This window comes from Mesoplodon mirus (assembly GCF_964341445.2).
Source record: "Mesoplodon mirus genome assembly, chromosome: 4".
Classification (NCBI taxonomy): Eukaryota; Metazoa; Chordata; class Mammalia; order Artiodactyla; family Ziphiidae; genus Mesoplodon; species Mesoplodon mirus.
Window position 1 is genome coordinate 114,154,533 of NC_138979.1, and position 19,851 is coordinate 114,174,383.

Here is a 19,851-nt window from a genome sequence, read left to right on the forward strand (position 1 = left end):
TTTGAGGTCTCCCTGAGTGGGACCTTGGAGCAGAGAACTAATGTAAGGTAAATTGGGAACAGATTATGGAAGGCTTTGAATGCATGCTGAGGAGCTGAACCTTACAGACCATTTTTAAGCAGGCAAATGATAAGATCAAGATGATGTTTCAGGAAAATCAATCTGGTGCTGCGCAGAATAAATTAGAGACATAGTTTGTACCCAGAAAAATCAGGAGAATATTTCAGTAATTCAGGAGTGAGGAGATAAGAAGCCAAAGGCGGTATCAGTTGCAATGAAAAAGAATGTGAGAAGCACTGTAGAGGGAGAATGAACAGGACTTGGCAACCTAGTGGACGTGGAGTAAAGGAAGGGGAGTTGTCAAGATGAGCCAGGGCTTCAAGCCTCTGTGACTGGAAGAACGTTATTGTCATTCTTTCATGTGTTCATTTTGCAAACTTGTATTAAGCAAACAGCGGGCACAGAGATAAATAGTAGAGAAATGCCTGTCTTTACAGTTGTTGGGGTTTTTTTGGCCATGCCATGCAGCTTGTGGGATCTTAGTTCCCTGACCAGGGATTGAACATGGGCCCCTGGCGCTGAAAGTGTGGAGTCCTAACCACTGGACTGCCAGGGAATTCTTGAGAAATGCCTGTCTTTAAAAGCTCACAATCCAGTGGGAGAAAAATGTATATTTATAGCCAGGTAAAATGTGAAAGTGCCTTAAGAGAGGCAGACAGCATTAGTGGCAGAGTGAAAGAACCACTGAGAGAAGTCAGGAGGATTAGTTGCATTGCAGGAGTGACTGCAAAATAATACATGCTCAGTAAACAGAGGCACTCTGCATTTTCCACACCATCCAAGTGTGAGACCCACAGAAAGATCTTCTGCTTCATTAGCATTCTGATGGTTGGGTTTGGAAAGAGTTGCTAAATTTCAGCATTAAAAATACAACACTCTCAGAGTCTGTTGGGAGGAGGACGGGCTGAGTTGGGCATCAGAGGAAAGAGGAATTTAGATATATATATATTTTTAAATAAATTTATTTATTTTTGGCTGTGTTGGGTGTTCATTGCTGTACACGGGCTTTCTCTAGTTGCGGTGAGTGGGGGCTACTCTTCATTGTGGTGCGCGGGCTTCTTATCGCGGTGGCTTCTCTTGTTGCGGAGCACAGGCTCTAGGCGCGTGCTTCAGTAGTTGCGGCACGCGGGCTCAGTAGTTGTGGCTCACGGGCTCTAGAGCACAGCCTCAGTAGTTGTGGTGCACGTGCTCAGTTGCTCCACGGCATGTGGGATCTTCCAGGACCAGGGATCGAACTCGTGTCCCCTGCATTGACAGGCGGATTCTCAACCACTGCGCCACCAGGGAAGCCCAGGAATTTGGATATTGATGGATATTGCTCCTGGAATCCAACAAGGAAGGGCAGATGCTGACTTCATAGAACCATAAAGCAGGAGGCAACATTTCATACACTTGCCCACTTCCTTGCTTGTTATGGTTCCCAAAAGGGTTGAAAAATGAAGGTGGATGAAGAGAGGAAGAAACAATGAAATACAGCACATTCCTGAATAAGAGCGGGCCTCTCACTGCTGTGGCCTCTCCCGTTGCGGAGCACAGGCTCTGGACGCACAGGCTCAGCGGCCACGGCTCACGGGCCCAGCCGGTCCGCGGCATGTGGGATCTTCCCAGACCGGGGCACAAACCCGTATCCCTTACATCGGCAGGCGGACTCTCAACCACTGCGCCACCAGGGAAGCCCTCTTTGTACGTTTTTTTTTTTTTTTTTTTTCTTTTTCGGTAGGCGGGCCTCTCACTGTTATGGCCTCTCCCATTGCGGAGCACAGGCTCCGGACGCGCAGGCTCAGCAGCCATGGCTCACGGGCCCAGCCGCTCCGCGGCATGTGGGATCTTCCCGGACCAGGGCACGAACCCGTGTCCCCTGCATCGGCAGGCAGACTGTCAACCACTGCGCCACCAGGGAAGGTGTGTGTGTGTGTGTGTGTGTGTGTGTGTGTGTGTGTGTGTGTGTGTGTGTGTGTGTGTGTGTGTGTGTGTGTGTGTGTGTGTGTGTGTGTGTGTGTGTGTGTGTGTGTGTGTGTGTGTCAGTTATTCAGGCGCTGAATTGCGAACCCAGTCTGTGGATTAACTGGGCCCTTTGCTTTTCCTTCTTTATTCTTCTATCTGCCTTTTGGTCAATTTATTACTCAGTAGAATTTCCACCTGAGGGTGGGAGTAAAGACAATGCTGAATCTTAAAAATTGGTCACTGTTAGAGAACGTGGGTAGCGTGGCGATTGATGTTATCAAACAAGAAGCTGTATAGCGCTCTTATTTTGTTGCGCTTTTTAGCACAAACTACTGTGGTTTTACTAACTTCATAGGAAAATGGCCTCAGCGTAGATCATTATTTTACCCAGTATTAGAGAGTGCCCTTACACAAAATGGCAACTTCAGTCGCGTTAACAGACTGCTGAAGCAGTAGTGATGTAATTGTTGCTTGGACACCAGGCGGGGCGGGGCGGGGCTGATTTACCGCTACCGGTTTAGAACAGGTTTTCATCCAGTCACGCCCTTCTGAAAGATGGCCGGCCCCACTTCCCTCCCTCAACCTGGACGTTTGCGATTGCTTCCTATGAATTTGAGGTTAATCTAATCCCGTGTTGTTTACGTGACCAAAGTCAAGATGGCAGCCACATCCCTTTGTAATTTAAGAAGAGTGAAGCCATTTATTTTTTCCTCCTCGCGTCTGGCTCTTGTGTTTGGAGGCGTGGTTGCCAGGAGTTAAAATGGTTGCTCCCTGTGATAGATTTAATAGGGAGTGAAGCTGTGACGACGAGGCGTTGCCCGGCCGCTCTTTGCTAGGCGTTCTGGCAGGCAGTTCCCTTTGCCCTTACTAGACATGGCGCTGGCCAGCGTGTTGGAGAGGCCGCTACCCGTGAACCGGCGTGGGTTTTTCGGGCTCGGGGGTCGTGCGGATCTGCTGGACCTGGGTCCAGGGAGTCCCAGCGATGGGCTGAGCCTGGTCGCTCCCAGCTGGGGTGTCCCAGAGGAGCCGAGAATCGAAATGCTTCATGGAACCACCACTCTGGCCTTCAAGGTGCGGACCCGGCCGTCGCGCCGGGCTGAGTTCCGCGCGCCCGCGCCCTTCCCGACCTCCCAGCTGGTCCGGAACCCGCGGTGGTCGCAGCCACGAAACCCAGACGGAGGCTCGGGCCTCTCACCCCAACCCCGGTGGTTTTGCTGTCCCACTGCCCCGAGAGGCCTCGGTTCTCGCTCTGGCCGGAGTGGGGGGCGATGGGGCTGGAAGGGCGGGGAGTGTGGTAAGTGGGAGAAGGAGCCCGAGGCTGCTCGGGTTAATACCTAGGCGACCCCAGGGTGCTCCTGTCCAGGAAAGGCCGCGGCAGCAGTGAACACTGGTAGAGGGAAGGCTGTTGTAACCACCAAAGGTTTTAGAAACTGAGTAGCCCGTTAGGCCAGGGTTACCGAAACGTTATGGCTTGAGGAGGAAGGTTGGTGGGAGGAAGCACTGTATCAGGAGCCAGACAATTGGGATTCTTGGTCCAGCTTTGCAATAACTGGCTGTATGATCTAGGGTAAGTCATTCGATCTCATTCCTCAGCCATCAAGTGAAGGTAATACTGAAGGTAATCCCATGTCAAGGGATTGATGTGAAGCTCTAGTGACATTAATATGAGGGAAGGTATGTTGTGAAGTATAAAACGGCAGAGACAGAGATGTTCTGGGTTTGCACTGATGCATAAAGAAATGTCAAAGATGATGTTTTTGTGGTCTCATGTGGCCTGTTTTGTGTTTCCTCTGATCTTAACAGTTTCGCCATGGAGTCATTGTTGCAGCAGACTCCCGGGCCACAGCAGGCGCCTACATTGCCTCCCAGACAGTAAAGAAGGTGATAGAGATCAACCCCTACCTGCTGGGTACCATGGCTGGGGGTGCAGCGGATTGCAGCTTTTGGGAGCGGCTGTTGGCTCGGCAGTGTCGAATCTATGAGCTTCGAAACAAGGAACGCATCTCCGTAGCAGCCGCCTCCAAGCTGCTTGCCAACATGGTGTATCAGTATAAAGGCATGGGGCTGTCCATGGGCACCATGATCTGTGGCTGGGATAAGAGAGGCCCTGGTGAGTTAAGCTGCAACCATGTGATTCTTGGGTGGGCTGGCACTACAGAGAGGACGGGTTGGATGAACAGATGAATGGAAGAGCTTATGTCAGTGCTGGGGATGTGTTGGTTAGTTCTCAGTCCTTTCGTCTGTTTGTTCAAGGAAGGGCTGTAGTGTAGGAAGGGGCAGGGAAGTAGATCAGCTGTGTCATTGACCACCCATGTGACCTTGGGCAGGTTGCTTATTTTCTCAGACTGTTTCATCATCTGTTACATAGGTTCCATGAGGTAACACATGTCAAGCATGTAGTGTCTGACACATAATGTGTTTCCTTCTGGCCTCTCCTGTAAAATGATAAGACCTGCAAAGAGTTGTATTTAAGAATTAAATCGGCTAATAGACATAAAAACTCTAGTCAGTGCCATCTGATAGAAATACAGTGTGAGCCGCACATGTAGTTTTACATTTTCTAATGGATGTATTTAAAAAGTGAAAAGAAATGGGTGAAATTAATTTTAACAGTTCTCTTAATCCAAAATAACTAAAATATTATCATTTCGGCATGTGTCATTAGCCCCATTTCAGGTGCTCAACAGCCACATGTCGCTGGTGTCTACCAGAGTGGACAGTGAAACTAAGTACCTACTCAAAAGTTAGTCATTTCTCTTCCCTTTTTTCCTGAAGAGAGTCTTTGGCCTAGAAGGGGCGGGGTGCCCTTTGGGGCTCATCTCCTTTCTTTCTTGATATAATCACCTAGGTCCTGTTGTCATCTCTGAAAAGAAATTCCTTAGCCTATTTTTCTTTCTGGTATATAAAAACCTTGCCAGGAAATTCAGTCTTGTATCTGATATCAGTTCTTTTTCAGCCAATTTTGAATGTCCCTTTAGTCAAGCTGGGATACGGCTAGTCACTTTCTGTTTAATTTTCCCCTTTGGTGCTTGAAAATAGTTACTCTTTCCTCCTATTGGTTTTGCTTCATTCATTTACTTCCCTCCCCCCGCTTTTTTTTTTGTTTTGTTTGGACTGCACGGCTTACGGGAATCCCTGACTAGGAATTGAACTGTCAGGGATTCCTGACCAGTGTGAGCACTGAGTCCTAACCACTGGACCACCAGGGAATTCCCTTATTTACCTGCTTTCTAAATGCCTAGTTTTCCTCTTTTGAACAACTGTAGGATACCCACCACTTTTTCATTTGCTTTGGAGAATATTAGTTCATTACTCAATAGAGGATGAAATGGGCTTCCCTGGTGGCACAGTGGTTGAGAGTCCACCTGCCGATGCAGGGGACACGGGTTCATGACCCAGTCCGGGAAGATCCCACATGCCGTGGATTGGCTGGGCCCGTGAGCCATGGCCGTTGAGCCTGTGCGTCTGGAGCCTGTGCTCCGCAAAGGGAGAGGCCACAACAGTGAGAGGCCCACGTACCAAAAAATAAAAATAAAAAAAATAGAGGATGAATGAGCAGAGATTTAAAAGTGCATGTGATAGAGGAGCTCAGTTTGTTACTTTGGAAATTGAAACACTTTTCTCTTTGAAAAGTGTGAAAGAACAGTTCTATACATCTTGTGTGGTCTAGGGTAGCATTTCAGAAATGTTGTTTTGAACCCTTAGCTATTGGATTGGTCCCAGGTGGTGGAAAACAGTGTAAGAGAGTACAGAAACTGGCTAGCAAGGAAAACCCAGGAAGTCATAGCATAACCTAAATTGTACCATCTCAAGAAGCCTTCCTGACAAGATGTCCCATTCAGGATGAGTCAGCCCCTGGCCTCAAGCTGACTGAGAAAGGGTCACAGATTACTTAATGCAAGGCTGAATGAGATGAATGCCACTTTAAAGAGAACCAATAAAATGCTGAAGGAATTTGGGGGGTGGGGGGGATTGCTTCTGATGGGAGGAATTGAGGAGGACTCATTTTCCTGGATGTGAAAATGAGAGAAAGGAAACAGAATGAACAAGAGAAGACGGAAGAAGCATGAGATTTGGGGGGAAGTAACTGGACATCTAATTTAATTGGAACTAAAGTCTAGTTTAATTGTGAAGCAATTGGAACCAGATGGTGCGCTGACTAGGCAAGGTAGTGGCAATGGGACTTGACGAGGGGCTCCATGTTAGAACCATCGGAACCTGAAAACTGATAAGGGCGGTGCTTTTCAACCTGGCTTGTATCATAATCACCTGAAGAACTTAAGAATCTAGATCCGTGCTTGTCCCGCACCCAGACCAATTGAAAAAGAATACCTGGGGTAAGTCCTAGGCATCTTTTTAAAAAACTTCCTGGGAATTCCCTGGTGGTCCAGTGGCTAGGACTTAGCACTTTCACAGTCGGGGCCTGGGTTTGATCCCTGATCCAGAAACTAAGATCCTGCAAGCCGCTTGCTGTGGCAAAAAAAAAAACTTCCTTAGATGATTCTGATGCATAGTGAGTGTTGAGAACAACTGAAATAGGAAAAAGATTAGTGATGCATTGACAGAATTTGAAAATACAGAAGGATTGGTGGCGCAGAAGACAGATGAGTTTGGTAGGTAATGGAGAACCACTAAAAGTATTTGAGGACAGGAAATTTAAATATGAATTTGGTGACAAAGGCATCCAGCTGGAGAGGCCCAGCGGGCAGATGGAAATGATCAAAATTTTACTACATCTTTGTCTAAACTTTTGTCTATACCAGAGGTTGGCTAACTTTTTCATAAAGGGCCAAATATAAGTAAATATTCTAGGCTTGCAGGCTATATGATCTTTGTCTCAACTACATAGCTCCATTGTTTTAGCAAAAAAGCAGTCATAGACTGCTTATATATATATATACACAAATGGCTGCGGCTATGTTCCAATAAAACTTTATAAAAATGGTGGTTGGGGGAATTCCCTGGCAGTCTGGTGGTTAGGACTGTGCGCTTTCACTGCTGAAGGCCCGGGTTTGGGGAACTAAGATCCCACAAGCCACTCAGTGCAACCAAAAAAAAAGAAATTAATTAAAAAAATTTTTAAAAATAGGCGGTTGACCTGGCCTCCCACTGTACCAGCACTGTCCAATAGAAATATAGTGTGAGCCATACATGTAATTTTAAATGTTATAGTAGCCACATTTTTAAAAATAAAAAGGAAAATTAATTTTAATAATATATTCTATTTAACCCAGTAGATCCAAAATATTATTATGACGTGGTACTAGCTAGCATGTGGTACTAGCTTCATTTCAAATGCTCAGTAGTCACATGTGGCTAGTGGCTACCATACTGGACAGTGCAGGTCTTTACAATATGATTTAAAATTATAGGCTTTATTCTCTTACTGTGTGATGTATGCCTTGCGCTCCAGATAGTCTAAACTCTGAGGGTTAGGATTGTCTTTTGGGGTTTTTTTCCTTCATTTTTTGGCTGCACAGCCTGTGGGATCCTAGTTCACCAACCAGGGATCGAACCTGCACCCCCTGCATTGGAAGTGCAGAGTCTTAACCACTGGACCACCAGGGAAATCCCAGGATTGTCTTAAATATTACCTCTCACAGTGCCTGAAGTTCTGTGCTTGAAACCTAAGTCATTTGAATTATACTTGCTTTTTGGTTGTACAGAGAAGACAGACAAGGCAGTTACTGTAATGTGAGGTAAGATGGGATGGTATGTGTAGAATCCTGAAGTCTTAAAATTTAATTTGATTTCTTCACCTTTTTTTTTAAAGTAATTTTATAGAAGTGCTATTTTCTTGTATTTCTGTTGGTCTCCCCTGGGTTTCAACAGGAATGGAGAACTGTTGCCTTGGAGGATGAATCAGATGTCAAAAGGGGTGATCATTTTTTTCTTACTAACCTCATCTCTCTTTCCAGGCCTCTACTACGTGGACAGTGAAGGAAACCGGATCTCGGGGGCCACCTTCTCTGTAGGTTCTGGCTGTGTGTATGCTTATGGGGTCATGGATAGGGGTTACTCCTATCACCTGGAGGTGGAAGAGGCCTATGATCTGGCCCGTCGAGCCATTTACCAAGCCACCTACAGAGATGCCTACTCAGGAGGTTCCGTCAACCTCTACCATGTCCGGGAGGATGGCTGGATCCGAGTCTCCAGTGACAATGTAGCTGATCTACATGACAAGTATAGTGGATCTACCCCCTGAAGGAGGGCAGATGTAGCTGCTTGCCTTGCTTGGGGTGACAGTTGTTGGTAATATGGGTACAGCCCCCCATCCTCTAGTGGAGGGGTCCCTGATTGTATCGATCATTTTTTTTAAATCTCTGGTGCGTTGACCTCCATGTGTTACCCATTGTTAATGAGCTACTGCAGAGGTAATTATTTGTTTTACTTTCTTGGATGTTAACATTACACTACTCGATCTCAGCCTGTGTTGTGTCTTTTCTCCACACTGTCCCTCCTCCAAGCACTTTACAGTCAAATCAGCCGGGACAGTGGGAGGGAAGTGACTGTAATTACAGGAAACAGCAGTGTGAAGACATTGTCTAGTGAATACATTAACGTCCCCACTCATGAAGCTAATAACAAAGGAGAAGGAGAGGGAGGGAGGAGGGAGAGACTTCCTGATTCTGTCTACAAGGAGATGAAAAGTTGATGAGGTGGAAAGATGCACAGGGCTGTACCAGGCCGAGCTGCGGAGGAAAAAAGCTCTCCTCCTGTGGTGGGGGAGGGGAGGCTGATGCTACATGCGGAGCAGAAAGGTGAAGAGGGTAAGCCAGTTGGGAAGGGAAGGCTTTGACTGGGAAAAGAGAGGACAAAGAGGTGTGTGTGAAAGCAGTAGTGACCACCAACCAGCCTGGTGATCCCTGTCCTTCTGGCCCCCCAGTGTGTGCCAGTGTGGGAGACAGGGAGATGATGGTGGACTTACAGTCTCCTGGGCAGGAAGCGGCACAAAATTTTCACTGGAACGTGTGGGTGGGGAAGAGGCCCTGCTGAGAGCAGAGATGGCTGATTTATCGCACCCAGCGCTGAGGGGCTTCCCAAACTATGGTGGCAGCAGATGGCAAGGCCTTCTGTTAAAGAGAAGACATAGGACGTAGGGGAGATAGAGGAGGTTGATGGGAGAAACTTTTAAGAAATGGGAGAGGAGGGCATAAACACTGCTTTGTATTAGTTGGCAAGAAGGAAGAAAGTGGTTGGTGAGGGTGACAATGCAGTGTCGTCTTTTGAGGTCAAGGGGCTGGGAAGGGTTATCCACAGAAATAGAGGGGTAAAGCCTCTTCTCCCCCCATACTGCAGCAACCTTCCCTTCTTGCACCTTCCCTCCCCCTTCAGCCTCCTGCAGTCTCCGTATTGACTGATGAGGACTGTCGGCCAGGAACTGATGGAGGCTTGTTAATTGCATTTGTCAAATGCAGGGAAATTGGGAATTAGTGAGACCAGAGAAGGGAGTTTGGAAAACAAATGACTGGTGCCTAAGGAGATTCATTTTGCTGAAAGGTGCCTCCAGAGCCCCTGGAGCCGAGGAGCTGCCAGCGTGGACCTAGACCTGCTCTACAGTCAAAGCAGGCAGGAGCCACACTACAGCTCCCTTCTGTGCAGCTGTCGGCAGATGCTTAACTGCGAGAGGCAGAGACACAGTCATCTTCCTCTCAGTTAGGACAGTGGTTTGTAGACCTTATACAAAATTAGAACTCTTTATTTTATTTATTTATTTTTGGCTGTGTTGGGTGGGTCTTCGTTTCTGTGCGAGGGCTTTCTCTAGTTGTGGCAAGCAGGGGCCACTCTTCATCGCGGTGCGCGGGCCTTTCACTGTCGCGGCCTCTCTTGCTGCAGGGCACAGGCTCCAGACGCGCAGGCTCAGTAGTTGTGGTGTGCAGGCTCAGTAGTTGTGGCTCGCAGGCTCTAGAGCGCAGGCTCAGTAGTTGTGGCACACGGGCCTATTTGCTCCACGGAATGTAGGATCTTCCCAGACCAGGGCTCGAACCCGTGTCCCCTGCATTGGCAGGCAGATTCTCAACCACTGCGCCACCAGGGAAACCTGGGACTCTTTTTAAAAAATGAACTCTTACGAGAAATCCAAGCCCCTGAAAGAAATCAAATCAGATTGAAGTAGAGTTGAAGGGCCCAGCACCTCAACCATTGAGCTTCCCCCTCCAGCCACTTCCCACATCGCCCCCCCACCCCACGCATACTCCCTGGAACTTCTTGGAACCCCAAGGAACACAATTTGAAAATAACTGCCCTGGGAAATAACCTTCAGGAAGAAAAGAGAGTTGAAGATTGGAATTCTTTTACATTGACCCCCAGAGAGCATGAGACTTCCTGGGCTCTTTTCCCTTGAAAGAAAATTCAGTCTGGAGAGAAGAGATAGTCATGAAGCAATGCTGCCCTTGCCTTGTTGCTATCTCACACCTGACTTTGCAGTGGTCTAGCTGTTCAGTGTAAACACCTGTTCTGCACTGGCTGAGTCCTTATGTTCAGGCAAAAAACGCATATCCTAGAGTCCTGTTTTCTGGCATATCCCTGCTTCTCTGCCTTCCTGCATTTTGGATAAAAGAAAGACTCGCTTAATGGAAGAGATCAACCTGTGGTAGGTTTTCTGGAAAGAAAGTAGAGCAGAGATAGAGGAAAACTGCAAGTCTCCAGGCCCAGTGATGCTCACTCTGCAATTGCAGTTTCTTGCTGCTGGGACTGGTGGGGAGTTGGCTTTGCAGTGATGTGTGTCTCTGCTTGGGCGGGGATGATGGATGCTGCATAGCACTGGAGAGATGCTGTTGAGTGGAGTGTACCAGTTCAGGGACTCCCATCAGATTAATTTCCCAGTGCAGTCCTCTTGACAAAGGATGATGGAAAAGAAATTGCCTTAAATAGCCAGAAGATTAATTTCTGTCTGCAATTCCCAGGCATCCAAGGGCCAGGGCTTTTTAAGTGATGTCTGACAATTTCTCCTTCCACAGATAGCTCAGTAACACCAAAATCTGACTTCTCAGGGTAGGTGATGGGACTAACCTGATTAAACAGGGAGCAAAACACTCCTAGAGGCCCCATGCTTCCTCTTGCTGGCAGGGAATGCTGTGGGGTTGAAGACAGATGTGCCTTATAGCATCTCCAAACCAGGCAAGGGAGGGCTGCAGGGAGCAGCGGTGCCCTGTGGGGTGAGTAGAATGTTCATGAGGGAAGGTGAAAAGGTAGGCGAGGACATGAGGAGGAGGGAGGAAGGTCACAGTTAAATCAGGGACTGAAGCATAATAGTTACTGAGTGTTCCCTCTTCCGGCAAAACCAGAAGGTCAATGTCTCTTGATATCCTCCTCAGCTAGCAAATGAGAAAACTGTCAAAGCCATTTGGGGAATGGAAAGTTACATCCTTTGAGGGGGAATAAAACAACTGATTTGTTATGGTCCACAGGTTCTGTGTGGACTCTCAGGGGAGTGAGGCAAGAGGGGGGATGGAAAGGGAGTAAGGTGAAAAAAGGTGGAGGGAAACTGGGGGAGCATTTCCCTAGTCTCAGAAGAAGGAGGATGGTTGGGTCAGTGATGAATTCACATGAGCGTATCTAATTTGGTGAATACAATTCGGTTTTTCATTTTCTGTTAGTTTTGATTGTTTTGTTAAGAGCCCCTCCTGCCAGGGCTCTAGCAGTAGATTAGATGCTTTGAAACTGACCAGCAGCAGTGACCTCAAGACAAGATTAACAGCTTTATGATTTAAAACACACGTATAGGGACTCCCCTCGTGGCGCAGTAGTTAAGAATCCATCTGCCAATGCAGGAAACACGGGTTAGAGCCCTGGTCCGGGAATATCCCACATGCCGCAGAGTAACTAAACCCGTGCGCCACAACTACTGAAGCCCGTGTGCCTAGAGCCCGTGCTCCACAACAAGAGAAGCCACCGCAATGAGAAGCCCACGCACCGCCATGAAGAATAGCTTCCGCTTGCTGCAACTAGAGAAAGCCCGCGTGCAGCAACAAAGACCCAATGCAGCCCAAAAAAATTTTTTTAATAATAATAAATTTATTTAAAAAATAAAACATGTATATTGCAACTAAGCATCTCTGCTATTTTGGGGTATTTTTTCTTGTTTGTTTTTTAAGTTCTAGTTTCCCTTTAGGAAGCCAGAATCATATTGGGAAATCTTTAATTACAGTGGGCAAGATGAGAGAGCAAACACAGCAGTCACAACTGCCCTGATGAGCAGCTGTTGCCACCTCCTGCCTGACCCAGGCCGCCCCCCACCCCTGCATCAGCCGACTCTCCACATCCCCGCAGTGCACCCCAGGCCTGGCCTCAGAGCCAAGTTCTTGCTTCTCGGGGCTATGCCCCACTGAAGCATTTCAATAAAAACCATTTCTAAAATGTCGCGTTCGCAGTTGTTAATGGGTCAGGCAGAAATTCTACCCCCGTCAGCTTCTTGGGTTTATTTAACCCAACTCATTTCTCCCTGAAGCTCTGCGTCTGAGTCAGGTGCCAAGCCTAACTTGGCACTTCACACCTTATAATGCAGACTTAGCTGTCATCAGCCATGAAGATCTGAACCAGTTTATGAGAAAGGAAATTAGACACCGTGGGTTCAACCCCTTCTGATGCCTCTCCCTATATCAGCCCCACCCCCATCTTCTCAGGACGCCCCTTCTTTCTGTTGTCTCTCTGCTTGATTTCATGTTTTCTCTCTGCTCTCACTTTATAAAAATTCCCTTCTCTTTCCTCCACAGAATTTAAATAAAAACTAATCAATCCATAAACCAAGTGCTGCTTATGGACATTAATGTAACAAGAAAAGTGTATTGCTAGCTTCAGGGTACCCAAAAAAACTGGTATTACAGAGGGAAACACAGATGGAATGCGAGAAAGTGAGCTAGAGAAAACAAGAGACAAATGAGACAGAAAAGCGACTCCTGGACAGCAAGAGTGAGATTGAGCAAAGAGGAGAAGGAGGCGAGTCGAGGCAGAGAAGATGGATGGAGACATTGATGGGCAGAGCTGGACTGTGAATGGGGGTGTGGGTCAGGGAGTGGGAAGGGAGACTCAGAAGGACAAGTGATAGAGACAGTGGGCAGAGAAATAGGGAAGAAGGAAGCAGCGAGAAGCTAATGCACAGTGAAACATGTCCCCCTGGAGACAGATAATTTCTCCAGCCACACATAATGAACACGTGCCTCTGTGTGCTGCCCCTGTACTGTCACAGTCACTTACATTCTGCAAGAATCTCTCTCTGTCTACTCTGCTTGTGCAAGGTTGGAAAGAAGGTTTGAGCTCTCTCAGAACCACCTTTTCTCAACCCAGCCAGGAAGACAGAAAAGCAGCAACCTCTCTCATAAGAGCAGGAGGGTAAGTGAGGCAGGATCACAGATTCAGTACGTTTTAACATTTTATTTTTTGACTCACAAAGAGGTCCTCTCTCCCCGCACTTTCATACCCCCTGGCCACACACCTCACACATACATGCCCACAGGTCAGGACCAAGGCTGTTCAAATGGCGAGAGGGGGGCCACAAGTTCCCAGGAAGACAGGAATAGCAGGTGCTTCTGGTAAGAAGGAAATAAGAAGGTACACGTAGGAATGTGTGTAGCCCACAAGGGACCAAAGTCAAGGGGATATTTTTGTACCTACTGCAGCTCTTTTCCTAGCCTCGCCACAGTATCGTCACTATCCCAAGGACATCAGACATTCTTAGCTTCCCCATGCACAGAGTTTCACAGAATACATCGACCCTTTTTTCATGGTAGTTCATCTGGAGTGGTGATGTGCATTGTTGTCTGATTAGAGGGAATCCACTGAGCACCAGGGTTCTGTGGGAGGGCTCATAAACACTGTTTCCCTTGAGTCTTGAGGCTGCATTCAAAGCTTAATCTTTAGAAAAGAAAGCACTGGAGCAGTTTAAACCAGAACAACAGATTAAGCATGGTCCCACATCTCTAAGTACGTCCCAAAGAGGGAAAATGGCACATAAAGGTGGATCAGCCTTGAGTCAGTAGAGCCCAGGTGTGGTTCTCGGCTGCATGCGCTACATCCATGAGCATCTGTGTAAGGTCTCTGATTGTTTTATGACACCTGTCTTCCTTTTCAGTTAAACACTTAACTCTACTACACTTTTTGTTTATTCCCCAATGTCTAGCATGCTGCAGGCTACTCAGTAGAGATAATAAATGTATTTTTAATGAATAAATGAATGAAGGAAGGATTTCACTATGGTGTCTTAATGCCAGTGATTCTTCCCTTCTCAGCATTGTGACTCCCTATTATTGTTGCATTTCAAGATGCTGTTTGCTCCTCTGAAATATACTATGAAATGTTATATTAATTTTTAAATTAAGACAAATTAAAATCATTTGCTTTATGAATCTTTAAAAAATGTTTTGCCAACCCCCTGCTTATAAATGACTACAACTAGGTGTCATAAAAGGCAGTTTTGAGAAGCATTCCTGCCCATCCCCACCTTGCCTGGATTCTGCAGTCCTGCTCTCTTTCTCTTCAAATGGCAGGATTAGTCTCACACAAAATACGATCAGCCCCTGAAGAACTGAACTCCAGGTGTAGCTCTGTAGGTTATCTCCCTTACCATATTTTGTTTTATTTTGCCTTCTCTTCAGTCCATGGACAGAGGCTTAGCCAATACCCAAGGCTGGTTCCTGGATGTCAGGCGCATGAGTGACTTGCTCTTTATAAGGGAAGGACTAATGGTGAAAGAGAGGAAGTTGTGCCACCAAGCCCCACACCCGAAAAGGGAGACAAGCCACCTTTCTTTGGGTTTTGGTTTCCTTCAAAATCTAGAATTGTTGCCACTTGTCTTTCTTCCACCGATTTAAACAAAATGTTTTGACATCCTAGGTGGTGTTCATTAACGTGCTTTAGAATTTTCTGAAGAATTATAACGGAGTCCTAAAATAAATCAGAGAATTCCAGAGATCTTAAGACCCTAACCTTGTCTTGAGAAAGGGCTGAATCTAAATATCTAAAGCAAACAATTTTATCTATATTTTAAAATTTTTGAAATGCTTGAAAACTTCAGAGAAGTTGAAAGAATAGTACAATGAATACCCACTTACCCTTCACATATGTTCACTAATTGTTATCATTTTGCCACATTTACTTTATATGTATACATCCATTTATTTATTAATATTTATTTTACTGAATTATTTGAAAGTAAGTTACAGAGATCATGACATTTGACCCTTAAATATGTCTCCTAAGAACTAAGATATTCCCTTACAAAACCACAGTACTGTTAACACACCAAGAAATTTAACATTACTATGATCGTATTATCTAATACTCTGTCTGTATTCAAATTCACCAACTGTCCCAGTAATGTACATTATATATATTTTTTCCTGATCCAGGATTCAATCCAGGCTCACACATCACATTTAACTGTCGTGTCATTTCAGTTGCTTTAATTTAGAATAGGTCCTCATATTTGTGTGTGTGTCTCTTATGACATTTATACTTTGAAGAGCACAGACCATAATATGTCCTGTGAAATCTGGATTTGTCTGATTCTTTCCTCATGATTAGATTCAGGTTAAACATTTTTAGCAAGAATATTGCCTAGGTGATACTGTATACTTCCCATTGCACTGCTGCTGGAGACACATAATGTCAGTTTGTTACATTATAGATGACGCTGAAGTTTGCCTGCTAGGTTTCTCCATTTGGGGACTTCCCTGGTGGCACAGTAGTTAAGAATCCGCCTGCCAATGCAGGGGACATGGGTGCGAGCCCTGGTCCGGGAAGATCCCACATGCCGCAGAGCAACTAAGTCCATGCGCCACAAATACTGAGCCCACGTGCCTAGAGCCCGTGCTCCGCCACAAGAGAAACCACCGCAATGAGAAGCCCATGCACCACAACGAAGAGTAGCCCCCGCTCACCGCAGCTAGAGAAAGCGCCAGCGCAGCAACGAAGAACCAACACAGCCAAAAATAAAAAATAAATAAATAAGTTTATACAAAAAAGAAATAAAGGTACATTATTTGCCCTTTGTAATTAATTAGTAAACTAATAATAAGTAGAGTGATTATTTGAAATCATGGGAATATCCTGTACTCCCATAGTCTTGCACCCATTGGTTTTAGCATCCACTGATGATCCTTCCTGAATCAATTTTTGCATTGGTGGTTGCAAATGTTGGTTTTTCAAATTCTGTCATTTCTTCTACCTATATAAGCTGGCATCTATCTTTCTTTCCCTCTTCCTCCTTTTACTTTGCATTTACCTATCTTTAATTTTTTATTTTATTGCATTTTAAGTTATTCTTTATTTGCAGGTCCTTAAAGAAAAACTTCCCAGATGTTTATACAATTTATTTTGCATTTAATAAATCGTCAAATCCATAACTTTTTTCTTTTAAAATCTAATCGACCCTCACTCCTGCTACAACATAAACTCCTTTCTTCACTCTTCCTTGAGTACTATTCCCTGCTGCCTGCCTCTCTTCCTTCTCTTTTCCTTTGCATTATCTTCCACCTTTCTGTAACCTCTCTCATTTCTCCAAATCTCAACTCTCTCAGACACTTCCCTCTCCAGTGTCTCTGAGGACACAGTCCCAACTGGCTCTGGGATTTCCTTCCACTACTGTTCTAAAATGCTCTTGGGTGTGGTAATGAATAAGTGTCAGAAACAGCTTCCTGGCCTCATGCCAGGGGAAGTTAGATTTCACTGTGTGGAGAGGCCCCTTTGGGATCTCACTGAACAGAAACAGCTTAAAATACTAAAGAGATATGTTTGATTCAAAGCTAAATAAGTAGCTTTTCCTCAATTGACAAGTCATCTGTGAAGTTTAACATTTGAAATCTCAAATGCTTTAGAATTTTAAATTATAATTAGGTGAAAAAGGTGCATTTTCTCCCTATTCTCATTACCTAAGAGTACAAATGGTTTACTCAAACTTTCTACCAAAGATTCCCCTGTGACAATAAGGAAAAAAAAAAAAGAAAAAGAAATGACAGGACTTCCCTGGTGGTCCAGTGGTTAAGACTCTGAGCTTCCACTGCAGGGGCGCGGATGCCGCATGGCGTGGCCAAAAAAAAAAAAAAAAAAAAATAGAAAGAAAGAAAGCGGGCTTCCCTGGTGGTGCAGTGGTTAAGAATCCGCCTGCCAATGCAGGGGACACAGGTTCGAGTCCTGGTCCAGGAAGATCCCACATGTCGCCCGCTCGCAGCAACAAAGACTCAACGCAGCCAAAAATAATAAAATAAATAAATTAAAAAAAAAAGAAAGAAAATAAATGGCTTTTCCATCTTAACTCTGACCTTTGTAGAAATGGACTCATAATTAAAGATATATCCCAAGAGAGATGTTGTATGGGGGTTGTGAACATTCTACTGATAATCAGAGGGAAGACAGGCTTCTCTTTCATGGATTCAGAACAAGAGAGCAAAAGAGTATAACACAGCAAGGCAGAGTGGATTGCAATTTAGGCAGAGACTAATGAATGGTCAAGAGCACAGGTCCTGGAGTCAGAAGACCTGGATTCAAGTTCTGACTCCACCATTTAATGAGCTTAATTACCTTGAGGTAAATCACCCTCCTCCCTCTCTGAGTCTTAGTTTTCTCATTAGTAAAAGAGGCAAATATAATAGTACTTATAGGCTTGAGTACATGAAATAGAGTGGCTGGCACCAAGTAAACCCTCAATAAATGTTGATTATAATAATTGTCATTAACAGTTTTGTTTTCCCTTCATCCTAACGTTTTTGAAAATGATCACCTGTACACCTGAGGATATGAGATGTCCTAATATATTCCTATCAAAAGTGAATGTTTTTCCGGGACTTCTCTGGTAGTCCAGTGGTTAAGACTCCATGCTTCCACTGAAGGGGGCACGGGTTTGATCCCTGCTCAGGAAACTAAGATCCCGCATGCCACACAGTGCAGCTAAAAAAGAAAAAAAAAAAAAGGTAAAAAGTTTACTTTTCTAGTGATTTTCCTGGCTTATATTATTATTATTATTTTATTTATTTATCTTTTTTGGCTGCTTTGGGTCTTCGTTGCTGTGTGCGGGCTTTCCCTAGTTGCGGTGAGCGGGGGCTACTCTTCCTTGCAGTGTGCGGGCTTCTCATTGCAGTGGCTTCTCTTGTTGTGTAACACAGGCTCTAGGGGCGTGGGCTTCAGTAGTTGCGGCATGCAGGCTCAGTTGTTGTGGCTCCCAGGCTCTAGAGCGCAGCCTCAGTAGTTGTGGCGCACGGGCTTAGTTGCTCCGCAGCATGTGGGATCTTCCCAGACCAGGGATCAAACCTGTGTCCCCTGTGTTGGCAAGCAGATTGGCAAGCACCACCAGGGAAGTCCCATATTATTATTTTTTTTTAATAATGGAAAACATGGGAAAGGAAACACAGGAAGTCTATAACCCTTAAGAATATAAGCACTGCCACCTCATTTTCATGTAACAGGCAAAGCTGTTGCCTGGGTTGCCATATAAGCCAGGGTACTGCTAGGGTGAAAAAAACACTTGGACGCAACAGGCCTTTCTGCTGAGAAGCAGATCCTACCAAGAACATCCTAGACTTTGAGAACCAACAAGTGAATGGAGGAGACATTTCAGCACTGGGGGGCTGAATATTCAAGACAGCCGGCTTGGGGCAATGAGACCTTGTAGTAACCTCTCTCTGATCCTGTTTCCTGTAAAATTGGGATGCCAATAACCTGCCTGTTTAATACTGATACAATCACATTATCTAGTTTCATATATTTCATTTATCACATTCGATTTTCCCCAATTATCCTGATAATGTCCATTATAATTTTTTTTCCTAACCCCGATTCAATCAAGTATCATATTTTGCATTTAGTTGTTATGTCCCTTTATTGTCCTTTAATCAATTTATTTATTTTTTAAAACATTTATTTATTTATTTCGGCTGTGCCGGGTCTTAGTTGCAGCACACAGGATCTTCGTTGTGGCCATGTTTAGTTGTGGCAGGCGGGCTCCTTAGTTGCAGCATGCACGTGGGATCAAGTTCCCCGACCAGGGATCGAACCCAGGCCCCCTGCAATGGGAGCGTGGAATCTTACCCACTGGACCACCAGGGAGGTCCCCTGTTGTCCTTTAATTTAGAACAGTCCCCTCATCTTTGTGTGTGACTTCATTACATTGATATTTTAGAAGCGTTCAGGCCAGCTGTCTTGTGGAATGTTGTGAGAATGAAATCAGATAATATTTTTTTTTTTTTTTTTTTTTTTTGGCAGTACGCAGGCCTCTCCCTGTTGTGGCCTCTCCCGTTGTGGAGCACAGGCTCCGGACGCGCAGGCTCAGCGGCCATGGCTCACAGGCCCAGCCGCTCCGCGGCATGTGGGATCCTCCCAGACCGGGGCACGAACCTGTGTCCCCTGCATCGGCAGGCGGACTCTCAACCACTGCGCCACCAGGGAAGCCCCAGATAATATTTTTTAAAGCTGTGTTTTGATCCAGTGAGGCATAACGGTTAAGAACTTGCGCTATGGAGCTAAATTTTCTGGGTTCAAGTTCCAGGTCTACCTTTTACTAACTATATAACCTTAGTCAAATTATTATACCTCTCTCTGTCTTAGTCTCATCTATAAAGTGAGGATAATGAGTACCTCCCCACTACTGTGGTGATTAAATAAGTAAATACATGTAAAGTGTTCACAGCAGTCTCTGCACAGTAAGTGCTCATGAACTGTTACTGAAGAAGGCAAATTCTTGTTGTGGGATCTGAGTTTCAAAATCTGTGTGTGTTTAGCTAGAAAAAAAATTCACTCAATTATAAATGATTTTTTTTCAGTGTTTACTAAATGTCTATAATTATGCCAGCTGCTGCAGTAAAAATTTAAAAAATAGTTCCTGAAGGGAAAAAAAGAAGTTTAAGGTATGATCTCTGA

General features: G+C 45.3%; 1 protein-coding gene across 1 annotated transcript; it reads left to right on the forward strand.

The window, feature by feature from the left end:
* The first annotated feature begins 2,853 nt into the window (after nt 1-2,853).
* PSMB5 (proteasome 20S subunit beta 5) lies at nt 2,854-8,430 on the forward strand. The gene is made up of 3 exons (XM_082619667.1): nt 2,854-3,075; nt 3,808-4,114; nt 7,923-8,430. The coding sequence occupies exons 1-3, from the start codon at nt 2,878-2,880 to the stop codon at nt 8,207-8,209; spliced, it is 792 nt and encodes a 263-aa protein (XP_082475793.1). The 5' UTR covers nt 2,854-2,877; the 3' UTR covers nt 8,210-8,430.
* Nucleotides 8,431-19,851: the final 11,421 nt, after the last annotated feature.

Coding starts and splice junctions, on each gene's coding strand:
- PSMB5 (XM_082619667.1), top strand. CDS start 2,878: ATGGCGCTGGCCAGCGTGTTGGAGAGGCCGCTACCCGTGAACCGGCGT. Junction 3,076..3,807: donor CCACCACTCTGGCCTTCAAG/GTGCGGACCCGG, acceptor TGATCTTAACAG/TTTCGCCATGGAGTCATTGT. Junction 4,115..7,922: donor CTGGGATAAGAGAGGCCCTG/GTGAGTTAAGCT, acceptor CTCTCTTTCCAG/GCCTCTACTACGTGGACAGT.